The 27,758-nt window shown below is 35.1% G+C and overlaps 1 protein-coding gene across 1 annotated transcript in view; it reads left to right on the top strand.

Annotated features, from left to right (window-relative positions):
* The window catches only part of RIMS1 (regulating synaptic membrane exocytosis 1), a 482,695-nt gene that overhangs the window by 61,881 nt on the left and 393,056 nt on the right, over positions 1 to 27,758 (top strand). The window contains exon 2 of the mRNA XM_012646050.1: positions 25,258 to 25,338. Within this exon, the coding sequence (XP_012501504.1) occupies positions 25,258 to 25,338 (81 nt within the window). The remainder of the gene's footprint in view (positions 1 to 25,257; positions 25,339 to 27,758) is intronic.

The raw sequence follows: 27,758 nt of genomic DNA on the forward strand, positions 1-27,758 counted from the left end.
GACTAAATCATGAAAAAAATGGAAAATCTGGACAGACCAATAATGAGTAAGGAGATTACATCAGTAATAAAAAGTTTCCAATCAAATAAAACCTCAGGATATGATGGCTCGTTGCTGAAAAGAACTAATACCAGTTTTTTTAAAATGCTTTCGAAAAAAAATGGAGAAGAGGGAAAACTCATTTTACAAGGCCAGAATTACTCTGATCAAAGCCAGATAAGGATACTACAGGAAAAGAAAATTATAGGTGAATAACTCTGATGAATATAGATGCAGAAATCTTCAACAAAATACCAGGAAACCAAATTCAACAGCATATTAAATGGGTCATTCATCATGATCAAGTGGAATTTATCCCTGGGATGCAAGGATGTTTCAACATATACAAATCAATAAATGTAATGTGCCACATTAACAGAATGAAGAAAAAAACCATATGATCATTTCAATAGATGCAGAAAAGGCATTGAACAAAATTCAACATCCTTTCGTGATTAAAAACAAAAACCATTCAAAAATTAAATATAGAAGGAATGTACCTCAAGACAATAAGGAACATATACTGCAAGCCCTTAGCTAAGGTCATACTCAACAGTGAAAAGTTGAAAACTTTTCCTCTAACATAAGGAACAAGACAAGGATGCCCACTGTCACCACTTCTATTCAACATAGTACTGGAAGCTCTAGCCAGAGCAGGGTAACGGAAATAAATAAAATATATCTAAATCAGAAAGCAAAAAGTTACATTGTCTCTATTTGCAGATGACCTAATCTTATATGTAGAAAACCCTAAAGACTCCACCAAAAAACTTAGAACTGATAAACGAATTTAGTAAAGTTGCAAAATCCAGACAAAAAAATCAAGAAAACAATCTTATTTACAATAACTACAAAAAAGTAAAATAAGACACTTAGGAATAAATTTAACCATAAAGGTGAAAGATCTATACACTGAAAACTATGAAACATTGATCAAAGAAATTGAAGAAGACACAAATGGAAACATACCCTGTATTCATGGATTGGAAGAATTAGCATTATAAAATGTGCACACTACCCAAAGTGATCTAAAGATTCAGTGCAATCCCTATCAAAATTCCAGTGATATTTTTCAAAGAAATAGTAAAAACAATACCAAAATGCATATGAAACCACAAAGACCCCAAACAACCAAAGCAATTCTGAGCAAAAAGAATGAAGCCAAGGTCATAACACTACATTATTTGAAAATTTACTCCAAAGCTATAATAATCAAAACACCATAGCATTGGCATAAAAACACACACACAAACCAATGGAACAGAATAGAGAGCCCAGAAATAAATCCATACATGTATGGTCAATTAATCTTTGTCAAAGATGCCAAGAAGACACAATGGGGAAAGGACTGTCTCTTCAGTAAATGGTGCTGGAAAAACTGGATAGCCACATACAGAAGAATGAAATTAGATCTTCATCTCACACCGTATACAAAAGTTAACTAAAAATGAATTAAAAACTTAAACATATGACCTGAAACCATAAAACTACTAGAAGAAAATGTAGAGAAGAAGCCCCTTGACATTGGCCTGAGAAAAGATTTTTTGAATATGACCCCAAAGAACAGGTAACAAAAGCAAAAAGTAGCCAAATGGAATTACATCAAACTAAAAAGCTTCTGCATAGGCAAAGAAACAATCAACAGAATGAAGAGAAAACCTAAGGCCTGGTAAAAAATATTTGCAAACCATACATCTGATAAGGGGTTAGTATCAAAAATACAAAAGGATGTCAAACAACTCAGTAGTAAGAAAACAAATAGCCTAATTTAAAAAATAAGCAAAAAATTTCTCAAAAGAAGATATACACCTGGCTGTCAGGTATGTGAAAAAATGCTCTACATCGCTATTTCTCAATGAAATGTAAATTAAAACAAGATTATTACCTCAAACATGTTAAAATACCTTCATCAAAAAGATGAAAGGTAACAAGTGTTGGCAAGGATGTGAGAAAAGGGAAACCTTGTACAGTATGGGTGGGAATGTAAATTAGTTGAGCCATTTTGGAAGACAGTATGGAGGTTCCAAAACAGATTAAAAATAGACCTACCATATGATGCAGAAATGCCATTACTGGGCATTTATCCAAAGGGTATGAAATCAGTATGTTGAAGAGATAATCTGCACTCCCATGTTCATTGCAGCATTATTCACAATAGCCAAGATGTAGAATCAACCTGTGTCCATCAACAGATAAATGGATAAAGAAAATGTGGTACATACACACAATGGAATACTATTCTGCCTTAAAAAGAAGGAATTCCTGTCCTTTGTGACAACATGAATGAACCTGAAGGACATTATGACAAGTGAAATAAGCTAGGCTCAGAAATTATATACCACATGATATCACTTATATGAGGAGTGTAAAATGTCAAACTTATGGAAACAGAAAATAAAATGGTGGTTATCAGAGGCTAGGGGGTGGGAGGATTGGGGAGGTATTTATTGAAGGACGAACAATTTCATTTAGACAGGTGGAATAAATTCGAGCGATCTATTGTACATCATGGTGACTACAGTTAATAACAATATATTGTATAGTCAAAAATTACACAGAGTAGATTTTAAGTGTTCTTGCTCCAAAAAAGATAAGTATTTGAAGTAATACGTATGATTTAGCCATTCCACAATGTGTACATATATCAAAATATCATGCTGTACACCATAAATATATACAACTTTTACTTGTCAATAAAAAAGTCAGCAAAAGCACGTACACTCACACTTGCATACACATATATATTATATATGAATGTGTTATATATATTTGTATAGGTATTCTGTATAAACACTCTACATTTTTTAGTAGACAGGCATTATGTTTTATAACTAGTTTTATCCTAACTAGTACCTAGTACACTAATCTCCACAAAATAATCTTTCACTAAATGCTTGTTAAAGAATTGTAAGTGAATATATTGAAGATGGATAATTGAATGTATTCAAGATACTATAGTAAATAATGGGATTCATTTTGTAGGGTATCAATTGAAAGCAATATTATAGGCAAGTGGTCACAATTTTTATTTTTTATACATCATAGGTTAAAAATGTCCACTTAGTTTATTTATTCAGCAACCATCAAATAGGCCTTATATGTATTACTAAAACCTGAGAATATCAAATGATCTAATCATTAGTGTTGTTACTAAGATATTTGTGGTTTTCCTTCTTCTGAGCACTTGCTGGGATTATACTTCTCCACTCTCTTAAGTTAGGTATGGCCTTGCAATTTGCTTTGGTCAACAAAATATGAAGAAAAGTGGCATTTAATACTTCTGAGCATAAGCACTCAGGAGCCAGTGGTTAATTTGCTACTTTTCCCTCCACCTGCTCTGGGCATTCATGATGATACTAATGGTAGAGCCTTCTGGAACAAGAACAATGTGGAGCACAGCCCCTGCATACACAATATGAACCTGTAGATTAAGTAGGAAATAAACCTTTGGTATTTAAACCACTAATATTTAGGAGCTGTTTGTCATATAGCATACATTAGCTGAATTAGAATGGTACAGCAAGATAAGTGAGATTAGGTTTTGGCTCTCAGGAATTTCTTAGTTTACTGAAGGAGCCAGTCTTAAAAGCAAATTACTGTAAAACAACCTAGTAAGTGCCAGCTAGAGATGTCAGAGACCACAGGAACACAGAAAACAAAACTTCTATGTGAGTTAGAGAAGGATTCAAGAAGAGGTAACACTAGAATTTGGCCTCAAAGAAAATTTAAAGTATATGCTGGCAGAAAAGATTTAGACAAGCATTCCAAGATGAGGAACAGAATGAGGCATGGCAAGTTTGCAGAATGACAAAAAGCCCTGAGTTTTAGGACACATATTTATGCTAACTGCAACAGCCACTGGATCAGATCCAGAGCTCTTTAGCACAACACAGTAAAGTGCTGGGGAGAACAGCTTCTAGAGTAAGACAGCCTGGATTGAACCCTGACTTGGTAGCTGTCTTATCTTGGGTATGCTACATAGCTTCCTAATACTCAGTTCCTCCCTCTGTAAATTAGAGACAATAAGACCAACCACGTAAAGATGCTGCAAAGATTAAATGACATATTTTTAATGCTCTAACAAAGTGCTTGACGTGAGTGTACAAAATATAAGTTTTATGATTATTACTAGTAATATTATACAGGCCATAATAATTTCATTGATGGAGATGAGAATAAGTTGGGCAGTAGGTATGGGCAGAGCTAATCTAGAACAGTAGGTAGGAACGAACACTACAGGCTGAAGTGACCTGGGAACTCCTCTGGGCTGTCAGAACAGGGTTACTCTGGGATGTGTAAAGATTCTGGAATGCTGACCTTGCCAAATCATATTCCCTTATGTTTTTAGTTTTTATGCATTAAGGAGAATCTAAGTTTACATCAAACCTATAAATAAAGTGAGGACATCAGCTAATTCAGGCCTGCAAAGTAGAGGCAAGGGACAATTAGCAGGGCTCCAAGTACACCCGTTGTATGTAAGGACTGCCTTGTCCCTGGTGATTAAACAAGCACATTTCAAACTCCGCTGAATACAATTTTATAGTATGAGAATTTGTCCATCTAAGTGCTTTATGGGTGTATTTTTATGCCTCTCAATGCAATATCTTAATGCATTCAAGGTATATATGGAATAGGAATGAAGAATGCATATGACTTGCAACTTTGGTCTCAGTACCCTGTATTAGGGTGTACGTTTCTTTGGGAAGATCACCTCCTAGATCCCTGGGTATGGGTATAATAAGTTAGTAAGAAAGTCCTTTAAGTCACATAATTATCTTCTCCTCTTCTTTCTCCAAAATACAGGAGAAAAAAGAATAAGAGAGAACAACTGTATGCTCTGTTTGCCATATATCGTTACATATATTTTTGTAGGCAACTACCAATTGTTTCCTACACACTGCAGTGGGCTTTGGAATCAGACAGCCTCAGATAACATTTCAAATTTGTCACTTGTTTTTTGGGCCACTTAGCTTCTCTAAGCTTCAGCATTTTATTTTGTTGGTTTTTTTTTGTTTTATCTGAAAATGAGGATAGTAAGTATACCCTTCCTGCAGAAATACAGGAAGAATGAAATGAGCTAGGCAAACTCATAATCTCCGTAAACGTTAAATACCTTAACTCAAATGGCTATGAATTTTCAAGTCATCACATGGTATTATATAGAGAGATTAATTATATGGTTTCCATCTAACAGTTAAGGACAAAGTAACTGGAACTCTCCTACCCTGTTGGCAGGAATGTAAAATAGTATAGCCACTTTGAAGAACAGTTTGACAATTTCTTATAAAATTAACATACACTTGCCACATGACCCAAGAGTTCCACTCCTAGGTGTTTACCGAGGAAAAATGAAAATATACGCCTTCACAAAGATCTATCCTCAATATGCATAACAGTTTTATTCATAATAGGCCCAAACTTGACACAATAAAATGGCCATCATCTGGTAAATGAATAAACAATCATGATATATACATAAGATGGAGCATTACTGAGCAATAAAAAGGTACCAACTACTGACACATGCAACAACACATATAAAGCTCAAAAAATTATGCTAAGTGAAAAAAGCCAAACACAAAAAACTACATCTTTCATGATTCCATTTATTTGATGTTTCAGAAGGAACAACATTATAGAGATAAAAAAAGACATCAGTGATTGTCATGGAGTATAGTGAGGAAAGAGGGAGGGGACTGACTACAAGGAGACATGAGGAAACGTTTTTGGGTGATAGAAATGTTCTATATTTTGCGTATAGCAGTGGTTACAGGACTATGTACATATATCAAAGCACATCTAACTATACACCATTAAATGGATGAATTTTATTGCATGTAGATTATACTTTAATTTTTAAAAAATGAGCTAGGGCAGCAGTTATAATAGGAAACTCTAAGTAGGAGGAACAGCAGATACTAGTCAAGAATTGCAACCCAGAAAATAATTCTAGAAAGAAGAAGCCAAGAGCTTGGATATTGAATATTTAGCCTCCCTAACAGTAGAGCCTCATACATTTGAGCCTGTCATTAGGATAGTGAACTAAGTCAAAATGTGAATTGAAAAAACAACAACTTTTCAGAAAACCTGTGGTTGCGAGGTCATTAGAATAATTTTGAAAGTCCCTTTCACAATTTTTCTATGTGTGTTTGAGAACTAAGATTTGTCCAAATATTTCAAAATGTACTTTTAAAATAACTTGCTATCTAAGCTTCCCTCTAGAAATATTTTTTCCTACTAAAACAACTTCTACTTTTACAGCTTGTTTTTAAGTACTACAGTCTGATGTATTTTTATTCAAAGTGATGAAATAACATGACTTCCTCTTAAAATTAAAAAAAGAAAACTCAAAAGGAAGAATGCCTGAAGTGTGCCTTTTTGTGCATGCTTATCTTTCATGTTTACGTATTTTATTGGGCTGCCTTTACAAGAAAGCCAGCATTCTAAGATAAGATAACATTTAGAAGGAGGAATCATTCTGTAAGTAGCTATAAAACTTGGCATTTAAATTCTTCCTTAAAATCAGCATGAAAAAATCAAATACACTATTGATTAGTTGACTATGGTAAGATTGGAAGACGTGAGAAATCAAAATAAGCACACATGCAGGTTAAGATGCTGTTTTTATAATTTCTTCCCTATCCTCGTCTGTGAGGGACTGTTTAGATTATGTTTCCTTGGGTGGATTGATAACATGATGAATGTAAACTTTTATCCTTAATTTTTTTCTACCTAAGTCCTATTAATATATTGGCTTCAGCTTGGTTAGCTCTTTATTGCAGGAGGTTTTGTTTTGTTTTGTTTTTCTTGCTGTCATAACCACCTAGTGCTGACAACATCACCATCAATGTATTAGTAATAGTGATGACATTCATTCAACTATATTCTTACACTCAACACACAATTTTGGAGTGCCTCTATTTCCAGTGTAATATTTCAAGTGGGATAAAAGACTACTTTTAAAAAACAATATTGTATAATTTCATAATGCTTGGGTGTCCTCAATACATTTTATGCACAGTGGTTCATTTGCTACTAAGAATCTTCCCAGATATAGTCCAGAAATATATTTTTATGCCCACTGCATTTGACAATAATGACGTACAGAAAGTTGTTTACCTAAAACTTTCTACTCGGGCAGGTACTAAACCAAATGTCAAACTCAAGTCTTCTGATTCCTTGACCTACTGTCCTACTACACTGTCTTTATAAGACGATATTCTTGCTCCCCAGTAAGAAGAAAATTGGGCAATTAGATTTGGTTGCGTGGTTGTCCTGCTTTCTCCACCCAGGTCTGTGGGAGGGGATCAGATGGAGTGTTAGAAGATGGGTCCAGATTGGTGGCCTTGTTACAGCTCCATCGTGGGCAGGCATGACTCTGACTTGGGATGTGTAAGTACAGTGTTACATACTATCATGTGGAGTTGGTGGGAAACCTACAGGGGATGATGTAGGAAGCTTCCAGAAAAGCCTTGCAAATCTACAGTTTTTCCCCCATTGTCCCTCTGTCCTTCCACCCCATGCCAAAATTCTCTGTAACTCTGTCCTTTGGGCGAATGTATTAAAAGACTCTGTTAAATATAGCCATTATCCATGTTGAAAAAAAGCTCCAGTACATTTACTCATTTATTCAACAAATATATATTGAGTGCCTATTATATGCCAGACAGTTTTCTAGGAAATAGAGATACAGTAATAAATAAAACAAAGTCCTAGCCTTCACAGAGATTTTGATCATTCTCATTGATATTGTTAATGAATTCACTTCTGCTAAAGTCAGGGAACCTTTTAGGACGTTGAGAATCCATATTGAGTGAAGTACATAGTTGATGGGGGAAGATGGTATCCTATCCTCAGAGAATAAGCCAAGGGTAGGTGCCTACTAGGGAATACTTAGAAAACTGGAACTTGGGCATCATAAGAGCATGCTAGGCAGTTTGAACCTGCTACAGTGGGAGGAAAGATCTATTTTGAAACTGTATACATAGATATCCCCCGCAGCGCTTAGCAGTGATTCTGGAAAGAGGAGAAATCAGCTATGTAAATCTTAGGGCATGGTGTTTATTTCTCAAGTGTCTGTGGAATGGCTGGAGCATCGCTGTTGATCTCAATGGGGCTATTCATGCTTCCTCAGGTTGGCTGGGTGGAAGTGACCCACACTAGGCTTGGCAAGACTTTGGCTTCAAGCCGTAGGATGGGTTCAGATTTGCAACTTGTGTCTCAGGTTTGTCTCATAGTAATAGCAGTTCAAGAGGGACCACCTCAGTGCAGGAGCACATACCAAGCCCTTTCCTGTGTCACATTTGCTTACACCCCATTGTCCAAGGCAAGTCACAAGGGCAAACCCCAAATCACAGGGTGGGAAGTAAATAAACTTTGGCTACCATGAGACTAAAGCAAACAGCATAGCTAAACCTGATAACAAAGAAGTGGGCTAGTAGGGAATGGGTGAAAAGAGTGAATATTTTCAAACAATAATTTAATCAACCACAGAGAAGAAAAGAACGTTAAGGGTAGAGAAGTAGATCCACTGATGTAAATTGTCTGTGAAAGCATGTTAACATTCTGACTTACTTCTCACTATTTTTTTCCATTATTTCATGCTCTCCCATTACTACTGTACTTTTTCCTTTCAGAATTACTGTCTTTCCTAAATACAAAAACATACTTACCTATTAGGATAAAGGTACATTGAAATAGCTTAATTCGGTGACTTCCAGCTGACTCTCTTCTCAAGCGGATTAGGGCTGAGTTGTCAATGAAGAGGAAAGCCAAAGCAAGTGCCCCTGCTCTTCTGTTGAGAGCGCTGTAGCAGCTCTAACAAGGACTCAAAAATTACAGCTCTGAGACTATCTTCATGCTTCTCCCAACTGAATAGACTGAAGTTGTGTTGCTTTTTACAATAGTGCCTTTATAGTCTTACACTGTTTATGCTGGAGAAGAGGTAGATTAAAGAGGTTTAGAATATAGTGGTGGGCAGCTTCCACTCATTTATATAATTTTCAAACTAATAGGATTAGATGTGACTTTCATGATTTTTTGTATTTTTCAGTATGTTTCTAATAAAAGTAATCTTTAAAAACTTTTGCTATGAGGTGTTGCTCTTAGAAACTGCAACAAATGCTCAGGATTTCTTAGAAAACAAATGTCATTTGCCTTACAAGATATACAGTATAAGACATATTTTCTGTTCTACATATAATATAAAGTGAGTCTTTCAAAATATCAATTTTAGGGTTTTCCCAACAATAAATGTTTGTACAATTCTTAAGTAATATTTTCTGAGAAATAGTGTATGCAAATTTACCTTTTAAATAATCTACATATAATTTATAGTGGGTAATGCTTTTTAACATTATACCATGGTTAGTCCTTTTCCTGAACTCTGCTTTCAAAGCCCCTTTAAGATTTTCATGTATATGTAATAATACATATGTAGAAAAATCTTCCTACGTAAAACAATTTCCTAGCTTTAAGTATATTTACATTTATCCTTTTTTTATTTTTTTAATTTCAAAATATTAAGGGTGTACAAATGTTTTAGGTTACATGGATCATTTTTGTAATGCTTGAGTCCTGGCCATATAGGTGTGCCCGTCACCCAAATAGTGTTCATAGTACCCATTAGATTGGTTTATTCCCCTTCCCTTCTCTCCCTCCCCCCTGGTTGCTTTCCACTGGGTTTTACTTCCCCCTGTGCACGTGTGCTCATCGGTTAGTTCCAATTTAATAGCAAGTACATGTGGTGTTGGTTTTTCCATTCCTGCGATACTTCACTTGGGAGAATGGTCTCCAGTTCCATCTAGAGTGTGGCAAAAGCTATTAATTCATCTTTTTTATGGTTGAGTAGTACTCCATGGTGTACATATACCACATTCTGTTAAACCTTCTGATTGTAACATGGTATGAAGGAGTGAAGTGTTTGTTTTGAAAAAGTATATTAATTGTTTGACTTACATAGTTGTTTATTGGAATAATTGCTTTCCAAAGCACATTAAATTATATCCTACTTGCATGAAAGATGACATATTCTTAAATTATAAGAATCTTGGCTTCTTTTGTGCTATCAATAATTTTTGTTCTTTTATTTTTTACTTTTTTATTGAGTTATAATTTGCATACAACAAAATGTACAAATCTGAACTGCTAAGTCTGATGAATGTCAACAATTGCATATACCTGTGCTATCACAGCTCAAAACAACATATAAAACATTCCATTACAATCCCCCAACACACACATATCTACACCCTCCACTCAGAGACAACGACTGTCTGATTCTTGTCATCATTGATTATTTTTTGCCTCCTCTTGGGCTTTATAAAAATTGAATTATACAGTAAGAACTCTTGTATTTGGCTTCTTTGTTCAAAAGATATTTAAAATTCATCCATATCATTGCATGTATCAGGAATATGTGTTATTGTATGACTATATGTGTGATTCTTTCAATCAGTTCTTCTATTGATAAACACCTGGGTTTTTACCAGTTTTAGGCTATGATGAATAAGGCTACTATGAACATTCTTGTATAAATGATTTTGTAGACCTATGTTTTTATTTCTCTTGAGTAAATACCTACGAATCAATTTCTGAGTCGTAGGATAGGTTGCTTTTTATTCTTGATTTATAAGAATTCTTTATATATTCTGATACAAGTACTATATATGTAATATATATGTATGTGTACACATATACCTAGCTATATGTAATGCATATGTAAGATATGTAATGCAAATATTTCTCGTCAGTCTGTGATTGCATATTTATAATTTTAAGAGTGTCTTTGGGGGAAATTTTAAAACTTTTGATGAAGTTCATATTTAAATTTTTACTGTTAGTAAGAGATCAGTAATTTTTTACTTAACGTCAAAATTAAAATAAGTAATAGGTAAGGGGGTCATTTTAGGTTACATAGCAGTAAAATTATGAGTGATCTAAATAGATGAAGGCAGTGTCACATTTATCTTTTCTTGCCAATGTGCTATATTTTTGGTTGATTTACTACTTAATTTTATATATAAGAGAAAAAATAGAAGTTTTTCAATAAGATAATTATGTAGTTTTAGAGACAATATTTCACTGCAGGTTCTCTATAGGCAAAAGAAGATATACAGTTATTTGCCTGAAAATGTATATATGAAATGTGTATATGAACAGTAGAAATGTTGAGTTTGTAGTATTTCCATTCTACTAGTAGCATGACAGATGTCTACTTATTGCAGTAATTACATTTTTACTCTCACACATCTAGTTTGGGAATTGCAAGAAAGTACATTAGAATTTGCTATGCCTCTTTAGTTATTTTTCTTATAATTTATGTAAGTACATTGTTTACTATCACATGGTGATCTCATGGAGGCAAAGATAGAATGGTGGTTACCAGGAGCTAGGAAGGGTCAGGGGAGGGAGAATGAAGAGAGATTGGTTAACACATAGAATTATACAACTAGATAGAAGAAATAAGTTCTGGTGTTTGATAGCACATTAGGGCAACTATAGTTAAGAATTTATTGTGTATTTCTAAATAGCTAGACTAGAAGATTTGGATTGTTCCCAACACAATGACAAGTATGGGAGATGATGGATATCTCAATTACCCTGATTTGATCATTACACATTGTATCATATATCAAAACATCTCATGTACCCCGTAAGTACATACAACTATTATCTCTCAACAAAAAAGAAAACCTGTATAAAAAAAACAAACAAAAACTCTGGGCTTTGCACAAAGAATTGTTAGTTTAGGCAAAAATTTGATTCTTTGGTGAGTTTATGTTGAATGCTTAGACATTAAAGAATTCTTTAAATTGCTTGTATGTGTCATCTCTCTCCGTAATTAATAATGAAAAAAAGTATGTACTCTAAAACTGCACTGTCTTCCTTTGAAGACAAGCTTTCTGAGAGTTGGATGAGATATTTATTCAGTGGACTAAAATGTGAGGCAGTTGCATGTGTTTACATAAACATGGTAATACTTGAAGACCAAGATGGTGGTCAGTTGAAAATATTCCCTGCTTTTATAGTATCATTTGGGATAACTTACTGAGCATTGATTATATACCCTGGAGAATGCATATTTCTCATCTGTTGCAATTAGGAAGTGTCACCTCATTGTTTCCCAAAATGAATGCTATTCCTTAGAAAATGCTATTAATATATATTATACTTGTTTTAGAAGATTTGACCATGAAACCATTTTGTTTGTGTGTGATAACACTTATTTAATTCCTATGGAATATTTCCATGACATTCTTTCAGAAATGCCATTAGTAATTTTGTGTAACATTTCTACTTCAACAAGATATCATCATCATCATAATAATTACCATTTATTAATATATCTACTAGATGCCAGAGTATGCTATGTAAGGTAGATTAGAATTCTCAAACTTTAAAAAAATGGAGTGTTTAATTTTTTCTTGTAAAATGTAAATACTTTTAATAATCTTGTTAGGTTTCAAGCTCTTTCTTTCTATGATTTTATTTTGCTTCTCTTGAAAGGATTTCACATAAAACATTAGTATAATAGAGATTGAAATTTATGACTAAGAAAAATATTGAGATTATGAACATGCTTTCTAGTCAACAGAGTTGCTGTAATAAACTTTAAGTTTTGTTCTGACCTTCCTTGCCTCCCTGACCAAAACAAATCATGATAAATATTTGTAATAGAAGAGGAATAACATCTTTCTTGTTGCTAAATTTTGAAAAAAAATTAATATGGAGTTTTATAGAAAGGAATCAAACTGATGTAATAGTCAGTGACCTCACTACTATTTTACAGTAAAGGCAGAAGCTAACTTCATACAGCTTTTTCTTATATCGACCTGTCATAAAAGCTGAGGGCACAACATTAAAATGCAGTTCAGGGAAAGCTATTTTATAAGGGATTATGATAATGTGGTCAAAGTTCTGGAGACTTCTTGTGGTTTAGCTTTCTCTAAGGAAGGGACTCATATCTAGTGAAGTGATTGAATGGCTCATTCTTCATCAATACCTGCCTAGACACCTGCCTAAATACATTAGAATCACCCAGAGGAGCTAATAATATGAAAATTCCTGAGCCTAAACTCAAGCTCTGTAGGTCTGGGCTGCGACCCAAGGAAGTCTTCCCTTTAAAAACCTCCTTAGATGATTCTGATGTGTGACTGGGTTTGGAAGCCACTCATAGCTAATTTCCCCTGAATTTCACTTCTGTCAGTGGCCTTTTTGTATGACCTGGCCATTAGAGTTATAAAACCTGAGTTTGTGTTCCTTATTGTGGACCTGGAGTGAAAATATTGCACAACAAAAGGAGTCCACTTTTAAGAGCATTATTAACCAAAAGAAATTCACCTAGAGTTGTTAGGTCTCTGCAGTACATGCCTAGTGAGAGATAGCCATAAACTGGTGACAGAGAGAAGTGAAAATAGGATAAAGGGTTCTCGATTACCAAATTCAAATATATGCAGAGATGTTCTTTTTATAAAGGCTGAAAACTTATTCTATACAGCTTTTCAGGGGCAGAATTATAGAATTGATGTGTGCAAGTTACATAGAGGCAGATTTCAGTAAATATTTATAAAAGAAAATTTCAATAGTCAGACATCTTTAATAATAGAATTAGCTATCTCAAGGCTAGTGGATTCTCTGTGGCTTTAGGTTTGCCTACGGTAGAAGCATGATGTTATTGAAGTTAATGGCTTGGAGAGAGGGATGACAAATTTTAGTCTTAGAGTTTGAAAACCTCTAATGTTTTTCTATAAACATGGATCTATGAATAAGAAGTTTATGCAAAGCAAATTTCAGGACTAGGTGGACCTCTGGAAGTGATACTGAAGAACAAGGTGAACATTAGATATACATAATAATAAAATTAAAATTACTTTTGACCCTGGAGAACACTAAATGATATGACAGCATACATGCATATTAACAATATAATAGACTAGAATTTTATTCTGCAAAATAAATATACTTTATATTTAACATTTTAGGGGAAAAAGAGTCTTTATTACCTTATTAAATCTAGATTCCTACTCTTGATCTTGTTGTTTTTACCTGTATTTGAAGATAATTAATTTTTAATTAAAATTAATTTAAGCAACTTCAGGGAAATAAAATGGTATAGTAATAAGAGTTCAGCTTGTGAATCTAATAGTGTGGCAACTTATATAGAACAGGGCTTTGTAAATGCTGTTGAGTGTTTGCTATTTAACCTGCCTACCACATGGAGTTGTGAGGATCAAATGAATTAATGCATATAAAGAGCTTAAAAGAGTCCCTAGCATATCATATGTGTTCAATAAATGCAAGTTATTATTATTGCTACTATTATTGATGAGCAGACTGACTTGCTTTCAGTTTGTGATCATAGCATTTGGCATAGTACATGGCACAGAACAGGTATCCTGTAAGTACTTGTTCATTGATTACACCCAACCACTATGTAATGATTCATAAAGATCTCATAATCATCAGGGCTTCCCAGTAGGGCTTTGGAACACACCACCATTTCATGTCCTATTTCCAAAGTAGACATTTCTTGAACTTTTTCCCAGTAGTTGGGCTGCTGCTATTAAACAAAGTCATGCCCATACAAGGAGCTATGTTTTTAGAAGAGGCTGGTGAAGGACTAATGAGAGTACTTAGCCTGGAAGTCTTCCTGGAGTTCAGTACACATTTGAGTTGAGTTTTGAAAGGGCTAAGATATTAAAGAAGAGGGAGAAGGAGGCAAAGAATTTGAAGTAAGAAAGATGGGATATGGAAGGGAGATTAAAGTGACAAAATAGTGTTCTGAAAATGTGAAGTAGATTTACTCAACTTGGAAAATGTTAGGAATTAAGAGAAAGAGATTAGTGAATGAGGGAAACGTATGGTTAAAATACCTTGCAGCTAGATAGCTGTGTGCGTATTTGTTATGGTAGGGAATGTGAGGCCCTTTTGTAGGATCTGTGAATTGGAGAAAATGAAGCTTGAGGAAGACACTCAAGCAGTTCATTCAAGAAACAAAATGAATTTGGAAGTAGTAGGTATTAATAAGAAAGGGCAATTTCAAGAAGTCTTCAAAGGACTAGCCAGAGTACTCAATGACTTTTTGGCCGTTAGAGAGAGTGAAAGCTTATAGTGGCATCAAGGTGGTAAACAGCAATGATGGGGAGATTTAATTGACTGCTATGTAGAATTTGGGAGGTTTGAGAGGAGGAAGACAATTGAGTGTTTAGTCTGTTCAGGCTGTTGTTAGGGAGTTTTTAGGTAGATATTTATTTAAAGCGTGATAGATAATGGCAGGTGAATGGAATTGAATTGTCTGGAATGGACAATTCAGGAACCATCAACCCAGCTGAGGGCCACAGGAATGGTAGTCCTGTTAGGTTAAGGGGGAAAGCAGAGTGTTTAAAACATGGGCACCTTTGTGAGTGAGGAGTGAGAATTCCAACTCACTAGATTATCTTCCCAAATGTTATACCATTGATCAACATTTTTCTAAGTATCTATTTTTATTTTCATCTGTTTGGATGAGGATGAAAAAAGTTATTTACAAGATTTATTTTTTTCTCACTCTAAATACAAAAGATATAAAGACAAAGCAGCAATCATATCCAAGCATTAAAGTTTCCATAGAAGTGTCAAATTGATTTGGTTTCATTCTTTTGTCATATTTTGTGTAAAAGAGGCATTGTGGCCTCTTGACAAAATAAAGACATGTTCATTTTCCAAAGAAAAATGAATAGTGTATATTTCTCACGTGGCACTTCTAATATTTTCATGTAATAGTTCATGTCAAACACATTTTCATATCTGATTGGCTCCAGTTTGTCTCTAACTTTCTAGGCAGGTGAATCAGCTGAAAAAGTAGTCACAATTAATTGAAAGCAATGCCTGAAATACTTTATTAATGCTTTTCTAAGTTTCATTTTCCCATTTTATTTTATCTATTTAAAATCCACTTAAATCCCACCAAGGAACCATTATGGACCTCTCAGTAGATATTTATTTAGCTATCTGGCTTCCAAATGAGGGAAGAGAATGAATGCTTTGTGTAGAAAAGGCATGCTTAGGTACACATAACTACCCTAAAATCATTATTCAGAGAGCTGTGGTTTTGTGATACAAATAAAAAGCAGAAAACTGGTTAGTTGTAAAATGGTGCTGGTGTTTATAAATACCATCCATTTCCCCTTCCACTACCAAACTTCATTTTTCACCCTGAGCATTTAGACTACAGACAATCATTATCTGACAACTGCTCATACTCTTGTACAACACTGAAATGTGGCAAGGGGATGTGAAGTAAAGGCTAGTGCTTACAAGTTGAAGTATCCAATTATTAATGTAATTGTGTGGCTCTTGCTAAAACTTGAGTGAAATGAAATAATTTATTTGCTCAAAACAAAATGCTTCACAGGTATCATGTGATCTTGAAATGATGAGCTGTGTTTCTAAGAAGAATCTGTGGTATTTCAAAAATAAATTTTGTAATTTGTGTAGCATTATCAGTTTTTTAACTTACAAGGCACCAAGCATAATCTATGACATGTGACCAGATGATATGACTAAAGGCATGTGGGATTCAACACAGTTCCAGGCCCACTGTAGGCACTCAGTAATTTTAGTATTATTAACTGTTATCTTCCTATTTTGTTGTTGTTTGGTTTTCTTATCCAAATAGGTTTACATTTCTTGAAATTCATCTTGTTTTGCTGAATTCCTTTTTTCAAGTTAATGAAGATCATTTTTAGTTATATGCTTCTCTTGAGAGTGTTGATACTCTCGTTGAAGTTGGCATCATTGCCTACTAAACAGCCTCACACATCTCACTCATTCAAGTCACTGATTTTGCTTAGATGGAGAGCCCACACTCAGCCTGCCCTCAGACAAAGCTAGCAGTTTAGACCAGTGGGCTGTATGGCACGTAAGTTAGCTGTGAAGGGTGTTGAAAGTCTTTATTAATAGAAATGGAGGTATTGAGGTCTATAAACAGTTTTGTCTTTAAGATAACTTATGTTAGTGCCAAGATTATTCCTGTAATTCTGACTTTTAGATCAACATTCTTTCTTTAGTGCAAAATAAAATGGCTGGGACTTTTGTTTATTTAACTGGAGCCCATGGTGATATGTTTCACACAGAAGCACTGTCATAGGTGCCAAAGGAACAAAACAAGCCAAATCCACTGATCCAGACTATATATTTCCTACCTTACTAGAGAAAATTAGATGTCCTTTTAGTTTTTCTGATGTTCTCCCTAATTACTGTGGATTGTCATTCCCAAAGGAGTTTTCTTTTTTTAAAAAAAAAAAACTCACTCTAAATCTAAAAGACTAAGTTTCTGAGCAGGCTTCAGATCCCTTTACCTAAATAGTGCAAATACGCATGGGTTAGTGAGAAAGAGAAAGAGTGTTAGCTAGAGTTAGAAGCCTGCAGAGTCTGCCCTGAGGCGCTTACTGCACGCAAGCTGGGCCCTCAGAAAGTGAAAAGAAGTCCCTTTTCTTTCTTGCACCCAACAAGCAAAAGAAGAAACTGCCAACTTCTTCCTGTTTTTAATCTGTGGCAAACCCACTCACTAGTGAAAACGTAACTATTAATATTAGTGGATGATAGTTGGGAGGAGAAAGCTCCCTCAGATATTTCATGCCCCACACCTCTGGCACAGGGTAGGGGTAGGGAAGAAGGGCTGAGCCAAAGGTGCTGCCTCTAGGAGCTGAGTTCGAGATATGAGGAGAGGTGAAGAGATGATTTTCATTCTCCTAAACCCTTCCAAAATGAATTTCGTGAAGCATTATCCTGCAAGAATCTTTTTGGGGAAAAATGGAGATGGCAGTTATGGTCAAATGAAAGGTGACATTTGGAGAAATAATTCCCTCCCTGTTTATCTTATGTCATCCCTCTCTATCCAATCTTCTACCCTCCCTTTCCTTACTTTTCACTCTCCTTCCTTACCCTCCTTTCCTTCCTCTTCCCGTCCTCTCTCACCTGTAGCTTTAACTTCTGCCTTTCCCATGAGTAGTCACCTAGAATTGTGCCCAAATGTATTAAAAAGACCATTTTTCCTTCATCACTCCTCCTTTTCTCAGTTTGACAACTGTCTACATTCTCTCCATTTTCACATCACCTTTTTCTTATCAACCCACTACACTTTCACTTGAGCTTCATCCATTGTTCTCTTTTTGGAGAGTTTAAAACATGGTTTCAGACCTCTTCTCATGCCTCCCCCTGCTACATTGTCTATTGCTTCCTCCTCTGGGAAATTCCTTACTTCTTACTACATACAGCTGTTGGGGGTTTTATGTTTGTTTGTTTTTTGCCCTCCCCCCATGGATGGAATGAATAGGGTTCTCCATTGATGGTTTAGCACAAGAATTCCTAGTACTCTAGGTTTTTCTAAAGTTGTGTTGGATTTGCAGACAGCACGTGGCTTTTGGAGAATGAGTGCATGTTAGTAAGTGGAAAAATGTAAATGAGAGAGTGTGTAGGGAATGATAGCAGATATAAATCCATAGGTAAGTAAATTATTTGAAGAATTGGGGAATGGAGAAAGAAATTGATTGTGTTAACACAAAACAGTAGTGTGGATAAAAAGAGGTTAATTGAACATGTTGCCAAAATGTTGGAAACAATATTAGAGTCTTGTAGAATCAACTCTATTAGCATTCCATTCCGGAGACCTAACAGATGATAAACAGGGTAGTTTTCAATACTTCAAGAGAAGACCAAGGACTTGACTTCTTACCTACTATTGTCTTATCAGTCTTTGAAAAATTTGTTTTTCCGAAATTTAAAATCTTCCATTAGTCTCTGTAGTGCATCTTTACCTTGTTATCACCTTTATTTTAGAATCCTAGCCTTTTTGTCTTGTTTTGTGAATAACTTCCTGGCCTCTTTAGGGGGGAAGGTCAGCAATCCTCATCACTCATTGTGCAAAATGGCCAGCTGGTGTCTCTTTTCTTATAATTGGGAATTTACTTTACCTTTCATGCCTTTTTTAAAATAAAAATCACTCTGATGTAGCTTCTGAGGGTTCCCTGAATGCACATTGGTACGATAACAGGTCCTGATGATTTGTGATTAATACATCTGGCTATTCAAAATACTAACATTTACTTTTCCCTTCTATTGTAGGATTTTCACTGTCCCATCTTCATCTTATGGGTAACAGTTATCATAGTCATTTATTCACTGTTAGAGTGATAAGAATATGTAATTTTTTTATACAAAATGAGTTTTAGAATATTATTTTTCGGCTTTTCCTTTTAGAATTTGTGAATGGAAATGAGATTACTTTTGATGACCTCCTTTGAAAAAATATATTTGAAGAGATTTGTATCAATTGCACTCTTTGTCTCACAAGTGAATCTTTTATCTTTTCAACTTTCTTTATTCTTTCTACATAGACCCTTTTCTCTATATACCAGTTAACTAGTCTCGCACTGCACATTCTGTAGTATTCTAGTATTCCTATTGATCTTAAGGTCACTTTACATTTCTAGTTTGGCCAGCTCAGTATTTTGTTATCATCACTGTTCCGCTGTTATATTTGGAGAATGTGGTCTTGTGATAGGAGAATAATGTTTAAAGAATACTGAATTATGTGGAATTGTTTGAATATTTTCAATAATATACCTATATCATGAAATCAATGGCATTGAAACATACCTGAGGATACTGGACTCTATAACTTTTTGGTTGGTTTTTATTAGTTTCCATTCATCTTTTAAGCATTAAAGTCAGAGGTCTGCACAGAATAGCAGAAAGGACATTATCTTTAATGCCAAACTGACTTTGATTCAAATCCTGGCTGCTTATAGTATCAACATTTGCCATATGTCATTGGAAAAATAATTTAACCTCTTAGATCCACAGTTTCTTCAACTGCCAAATGGGACAGTTATCTCTCCTTGCAGGGTGGTGTGAAGATTAAATGAATTATGTTTTGTATATTTTGGTAAATGATACATATTAAGTAAATAAATAGAAGTTCTTACTTTCCTATCCTGTTTAGAAAAATCAGAAGAAAAAGGGATTGATTTTCTCTCTTTATTGTTAAGAAATTTTCTCAGATACAATTACTTTAAAGTTTTATTTGATAAAATATTAGTATACCAAATGTTAAATAGTATCTCATGGGTTCAGAGCAGTAATTGACATTAAAAAGTCCTTTCCACTAAGTGAATCATATGCAATGAAATACCCTTTTCTTTTTTCAGACAGAGAATGAACCTTAGTCAAATCCTGTGAAAGTAAATTTAATGATTATTCAAATCATAAAATTTGGTCATAATTTAATTTACAGTTTATGAAAGTTTTACCTAGAATCTATTTTTAAATCACTGTGGTTTAACATGTTAAATTAATTATTTGAGCTTGAAAGCTGTCTTTTTTTTCTTTTTATACATTATTCACTCAAAAAATATGTAGTGCATGGCTATTATACGTAAGGCTCTTGGCATGTGTCAGTGAACCAAACAGGCAAAGATTTTTCCTTTTGAGAAGCTCATATTTCAGCAGCAGAAGCCAATAAATTTCAGTAAATAGTAGAGCAGGGTAAAGGATGCATGGAAATATGTGGGTGTGGTGAAGGGGAGCAGATTGTAGGAATAAGTAGAATAATCAGGGTAGCAACCATCAAAAACTGACATCTGAGCTAAGACTTGAAAGAGGGAAGGGGGTTAGTCATACCAATATCAAGGAAGAGTATTCCAGACAGAAGGGAGGGTTGGTGTAAAGACCCCAAGGCAAGAAGTGGTTTGAGGCAGTAAGTAGGGGATAAGCTCTAAGAGTCATGGAAGTCCAGATAATATCCTAAGGACTCTAGCATTTCATTGAGAGTAAAATGAGGAAACATTGCAGGATCTTGAGCAGAGGTGTCAAGATCTGATTTATCTTTCAAAAGAGTCACTCTGGCTGTTGTGTTCAGAATAGACTCCAGGAGGAGATCAAAGATAAATGCTGGACAACCAGTTAAAAGTCTATGGTGAGAATTCAAGTAAAAGACAGTATTGGCTTAGAACAAGGCGGCAGTCGTGGAGGAGTTGAGAAACAGTCAAATTCTGCACGTATTTAGAAAATACAACAAATATGGTAGTTGGACTCAGAGTGTAAGATAAAAAGAGGAATCAGTTCTCAAATTCTCCAGGTTTTGACCTGACCAGCTGGAGAAATTAATTTACAATCAATCAAGATGGAGAATGGCTGCTGAAGGGTCAAGTTTGGGGGGAAAAACACAAAAAAGAGTTCTATTTTGGAAATGTTGATTTTGAGAGGTCTGTTACACATTCAAGTGAAAATATTGTGGAGTCAGTTAGATGGCTGACTCTGGAGGTAAGAAGAAAGGATCCGACTGGAGATAGGAATTTTGCATATATTTTCGGTACTTTGTGGCTAATACTGTGTTAAAGAATGGCTTGAAGCACTGAATGGGGGTTTAGTAGGCAAGGTGGCCAGCTACAGAGCTCCTGAAGTCTCTTCTTGTTTGTTTTTCCCTGTTTGTGTGTACTTTTAATTGGTGATGAGCAAATCAGAAGATTGTATATTTGAAAAACGTTTCATTTTCTCAAACTTACATTAATTTAACTGCCCATAGGTATTTTAGGACCAATGTGGGCTAGTGCAATAACACTTGGGAAACAGGCACAAACACACTTATTTCCCCAGCATGGTTTGGACGTAATTGTCTCCATTGATGATAGGAAAATTCAAAACCCCCAAGATTGAGAACAGAATTGTAAACATGCCATAATCTACTACTTGGCAGCTTACTGCACAGTACCTAGTTTCCTGCATCAGTCATGAAAGATAAAACCATTTAAAGCACAAATTCAGATACATTTTCATAAAATAGTGGTGTTTTTTTGGGAGGGGGATTGAGGATAGCGATTGCAGGCACCAAAATGGAAAGTCAAAATAGAGAAAGTAATTATGTAAATTGTGTTTCTTGAAGGCACTTAGAATTTTTAATTCACATACTCTAAGTATCTGAAAGCACATTTAGTTCCTGTTTTGAGAGATGAAAGCCTTGCCACAGCCTCATCTGCAGGCTTGTGGCAATGTGAGTTTCTCCTGTGTGTACGTGCACTGAAGAGGAGAAGTGGCTGAGTGGGCAGTTGGCAACCATTCATCGCATTGATTACAGTCATTCATAAAACCCAGCAGTGCGGAGGGCGGAGTCAGGACGAGCATTCCCCTGAGGTGGTTGCAGAATGTCTTATTTGCATAAATCTTTGGTGATGCTTGAGTGAAGAGGGAATGTTCACATGCAGTTAGAAGACTGTAAGAGTCCATGTCTGATAAATCCCTGAGTAATTAAAGACATTGCAAACAATAAGAAGTCAAACCCTTTGAACTCCTGGTTCCTCAATCTTCGTGGTAATTCTGGGAAGTCAGCATTGTGACAGCTTTTGTGGTCTCCTTTTGTGTAGCTCAAGGAGTGAATCATACAGGACAGACCCTTAAGAGCTGCAACATGCTGAAATATGATTGTTGTGTTTCTTAAAGTATGAAGGGTTTATATTATTACAATAAATCTAATACATGTAAGATAATAGAAATTGCCCGGGTTAAACAATTTTCATATATTAGAACTGTCAAAACTATTAAGGTTTTATCCCTCCAAACTGTGATACAATTCAATTATAATTTTAAAGAAATGATAATCCACACAGGCCAACAAAAATCCTGTGAGTGTATTATATTTTTAATGTGTCTTATTCTTAGTGTAGGGTAATTTCTTCCTTTTCTTTCTTATATCTAGGGGAAATTTCAGCTAAAAAGTCAAATTAGAAAATGTAGGAATATATATTACTATGGCTTAGAGTCCTCCAAAATTAACAAATAATTAGCAATCTGAAACAAATGTTAATAGTTTTTTCTTCTTAAAATGCAGATTTGATAGCAAGCTACATGACTCTAGATCTGAATAATTGTCCTGTGTCAGGATATATGTTACTATGGAAAATGTGTTGTTTTCCTGTTTTGTTCATCACATCTAAATTAATTCTAAATATATTGTTGTTGAAGATTAATGTATTTGTTTTTATTACACAATAAAATTTTAAAGTTCAGATATTCAAATGAAATTTTTAATCACAAAGATCTTATAGCATGTGTGGGTAGACCCAGTATGCCAACTATTACAATTTTAAACCAAAACCACTAGGTATTTGAGACTAAATAAGAGTTTTCTTACAAAGACATGGCCTCTTATTCAGAAAAAGAAGTTTTGCTTAGAAGCCTACCCTTACTGTAGGCTTTTGTTAGAAAAATAGTCACTCCAATGCATATTCAAAAAAACCCAGAAAACTCTAAGTAATAGATTTCTTTTATTTCAAAGCTTTGTATAAATACCTAAGACTTAAGGGGGGGAAAAGAGGAATCAAGATTTCTCATAGACATAATTCTTCAAAAATTTTTCCAAGTTGGTGATATTTCAGATATTGTCACAAACCAGTGCATGTAGATTAAATATGCTGCATATGCTATTTTTAGTTGAGTGAGAATTGCTAAAGATTTTCCAGTGCTGTGAAATTTAACTTGCTGGACATCATACCTTGTGTAAGTTAGATTAAAATTTCAGAGCTCAGAAATTCTAGTATATTACTTCTCCCTAATGACTGCCTTCCACAATGTTCTCATAACGCTGGTGCACAGTCGTCCTTCCCACAGGAAACCAGAGCAAGAACACAAGGCTTTGTAGTTCCTGCGGATTTTTTTGACCATGAACCTGCAGCCTCACGGCCACATGTGGCTCTCCAGATCCCCAAGTGCAGCCCTTCAACCAAACCTAAACTACACAGAAAAAATTCATTTACTAAAAGGATTTTTTCCGTGAAATTTGGATTCAGTCGAAAGTCTGCACTCAAGGATCCAGAAGGCCAATGTGGTCCCAAGGCCACGGGTTCCCCACCTCTGGATCCATTGAGAGTTTAGTATCAGCTCTTGACAAACACCACTTTTTTTTTTTTTTTTTTTTTACTTTATCCCAGGGGGAAGGTGTGTTGAGGCTTTGAAATGGCACCATTTTCTTTTCTCGTCAAGCTACATATTGATTTTGAAGTCTTACTTGACCTTGTTTGGAATGAGCAGTTGTTTGTGTGTGTGTGTGTGTGTGTGTGTGTGTGCACGTTTCTGTGCGTTGTGTCCACGTTTTCCTGTATCATTTCTTTCAGAAGTGGAGAATTTTGCCATGCAGCTTTAAGCTCTGGGAAAACAGTTTATCTACCACTGCCTCAACAGTGATCCACTTCTGGAATAACATGAATGGCTTTAAATTTAAGCAGTGTAGTTGAATCTCCATGAAACCTCTTAAGAACCAGATTCATATTTGAAGGGTTCTGGGTCCTCAGGGGCATTTCCACTGAGCAAAGTCTAAGATGTGGAGTCTCAGTTTTATAACCAATGCTTCCCTATTCAAAGCTGTGTTTGTTTTAAATCTTTTGAGGGGAAGGAATATCTGAGCCATCCAAGTACAGCCTCGGATGGAGGTGTTTTCTGATTTCTGCCAATGAATCTCTCCAATGCTCTGTAAGCCCTGTTTACACGAAAGCAAGAATATCTCTTCCTGCTGCCCTTTGGAGCTTTGTTATATTGTGTATTCTCTGTATTTATTATGATGGAGAACTTAAGGCACAAAGATATTTTACTGTTTTTTCACATTTTGGAGGTATCTTCTCTTCTTATTTTACACACACGTACATTTTATATGTGAACATTTCCTTCCAGCCCTTCCTCTTCTCTTAGTATGAAGGTAATTTTGAACAAGGGGGATGTCTTGAGGCCTCTCAGATCTTTTTGCATAAACAGAAAGACCTGTGTGGTGATTAATGGTGTAAAACAAAAGTCCTTATCTTTTAGTTAAATAGCCAGCACCACAGAAAATCCTGCTCAATTTTTAACATATCAATGCAACAGCTGTTTCTATTTTTAATCTTTCAGATGTCTTCATATGGTGAGGCCAAAGCTTTCAGGAGCTTTTCTGCTATGAGAAAAACTGCTGAGAATCATTTTATTGATGCTAAAAGAAAGGCTAGGACAGATTTGACGTGGGTATAACTGAGTTTTTGGAATCTTGAGTCAAAGATTTCCAACTCTAGGGGCTTTGCCAGGGCCCCAAGGTTAATACTGAAGGGGCTTGCAAAGGCTTCCCTTTAGATTGTGATTTCAGTACCGTGTTTAATTTCCAGATGTGTTCTACCCTTTTTATAATTAATAGTGCATTGTACTGTCTATCATGCGCCCCAGGTGTGTTGTCAGGGACATGGCGAAGCCTGCCGTCTGCAAAACACCAAGAAATGCTGAAACCCAGCCCCACCAACCTTCACCGTGAGTATGGCATTGGTTTTATTGACTGAAAATGTCGTCTCTTAACACAGATCGCTGGTTACAGATTTATTAATTCACATTGCATGTGAGAGTAAATACTCTGGCTACTCTTGTATGTATATAATAAAAAGGCTACTATTGAATTAGATAAAATTATGTGGAAACATGATCTCTGGATTAAGAATCTTTGTTAAGTGATGTTTCTAATACCATATTGAAAGCATTAAACTAATTAGAGGAAAGGGACACATTTTTAGGACTCAAGTGACAGCAATTCTGTTTTTCATTTTGTTTTTGGATTTGGAATGTATGTGGGCTGGAACGCAAGACTGTAGGGAAGGAGGAAGGCAAGGTACACGCAGGGGGCCGAGTCGAAGCTGGAGTGTGTACATAAGGGAAATGCATAGGTAGTCCAATAGCGAGCCTCACACTGTATTATTTAAAGGTAGTGGACAATTTTAGAAACTGGATTGTCCTTCTGGTTTTATTGTTTTTGTTGTTTTGTTTTGTTTTATTTTACTATTACATTCTTAAGTATAGATACTAGTGATTAAATGACCATCCACATTTTAAACTCAGAGTTTGCTTATTTGATTGATTTTTTCTCTATTCCCTGCTTTCCCCTTCAATTGGTCACTGAAATGCTTACATTTTGTATATTACATACAGTAATATATAATTTAGAATTATTTATGTTTTAGGATAAATAATCTTGATAAATAAGTTTTAGGAGTCTCAATAGGATAGGTGTTATAGATTTTATTTCAATGAGTTTCCTTAATGTCATCTTCTACTTTAAGTCAGGGAATAAAAATAGTTTCGATTTAAACATAGTAAACATGATTTATAATTACGTTGAAAAAAGTAAAAACTTGAGAGAAGTATGCTTAGTGATGTTGCCATATTTTTTCTATAAATGTTTTCACCGTAAATCATTTTCCTGTGATGGAACTTTTCTTGATAATTCATAGAAAACTTATGGTCCCCACTTTTCATCTTATGTTCTAGGAATTCCAAAACAGTTTACTTATATTAGGATTCAAGTAATTTCTGGGAAAACTCTTTGAGGAATTAACACTGATTTTAAAGTCTGTCTTATTCCATGTATTCAGGTTTCATTTTACTTGATCCCACCTATTCCAAAGTTCACTTTAAATTGGACATTATTGGATATGAAGTGGCAATTGTTATCTTTTCCCCAAACAGACTTTAGATCATTATTTTCCTTATTTTGTTTTTACTTTCCACAGACTTAAAGTTGTGGAACTCTGTTTACATTGTACCTAGTGGAACTTCCCTGGTGGTTCTTCTGAGTATAGCGGCAGAGAAGCAACTGTTGGCTCTCTGGATCCTCCTTTCTAACAGCCTCTTTGCTCACTCTGTATTTTTCCGATTAAAATACTTAACTTCTCTATAGGTGACTTGAAGGATTTAAAGTCTCCATGTGTTCCTTATTTTATGATTCCCTATAGAGAGCGGTGTTTGTGAATTTAACTCTCCATATCCACATAAATGCCTTTCTAGGTCGATATGGAAAGGGCAAAAATAAATTTCTAGGGAGTGATTAAGGATGGGCTTGAGCCCGTAGGTCCATGTTTTAAAATAAATTTATTAATCATGGTCTATTAATGGGTCTAAAAATCAGACAGGCTAGTGACTGGACCTTTTTTTTTTTTTTTTAATTTTGAATGGAATAGGAGAGAATAGAAAATGTAAGAGAGCATCCCAGGTTGGTATTTTACGACAGAACTCAGATTTCTGTAGATGATAACTGGGTCAAAATATAAAATATAACAAATATCTCATTTAGTTATGAGGATTGCACTAATGGGTTTTAATTAGGAGAATGGCATAATCAGATTTGCAGTATATATGTGTGTGTATGTGAAATATATATTTCTTGCTTTGGCAAAGTTGGGAAAATGGAGTATGAATGTGATGTGGGCAAAAATAGAGACAAGTAAATCAATGAATGGATTATTGCAATAGTTCAGGGAGAGATGATAAGATCTTGAGTTAGAGGAAGGAATAATAGAGGGTATGAGAAGGAGACATTTCAATAGCTGAGTAAGAAGTAAAATGGGAAGCACTTGATTGTCAACTGAATATGGTTTGTCAGGAAAGAGTTTAGGGGGACTGCCATATTAATGACTTGAGTGATTAAGGGCCACTAACCAAGAAGTTGAATTAAAGATGTGAAGTCTAGGGGTCGGTGGGCAGTGGCGATTTTATATTTTGATATAGTGATTTTGTGTTACCTGTAAGTTATCTGAGGTGTAGATCCAGCAAACAGCTGGGTCTGTGAACCTGAAGCATAGAAAAAATTAACAGAGAGAGCTCCAACTAAAACCAATACTTAAGGAATGGGCGAAGGAAGAGGATCCCCCAGTGCAGCTAAGAAACAATGGTTAAAGAAGCAG

Source organism: Propithecus coquereli, unplaced genomic scaffold (genome assembly GCF_000956105.1).
Source record: "Propithecus coquereli isolate 6110/MARCELLA unplaced genomic scaffold, Pcoq_1.0 Scaffold24, whole genome shotgun sequence".
NCBI classification, from domain to species: domain Eukaryota; kingdom Metazoa; phylum Chordata; class Mammalia; order Primates; family Indriidae; genus Propithecus; species Propithecus coquereli.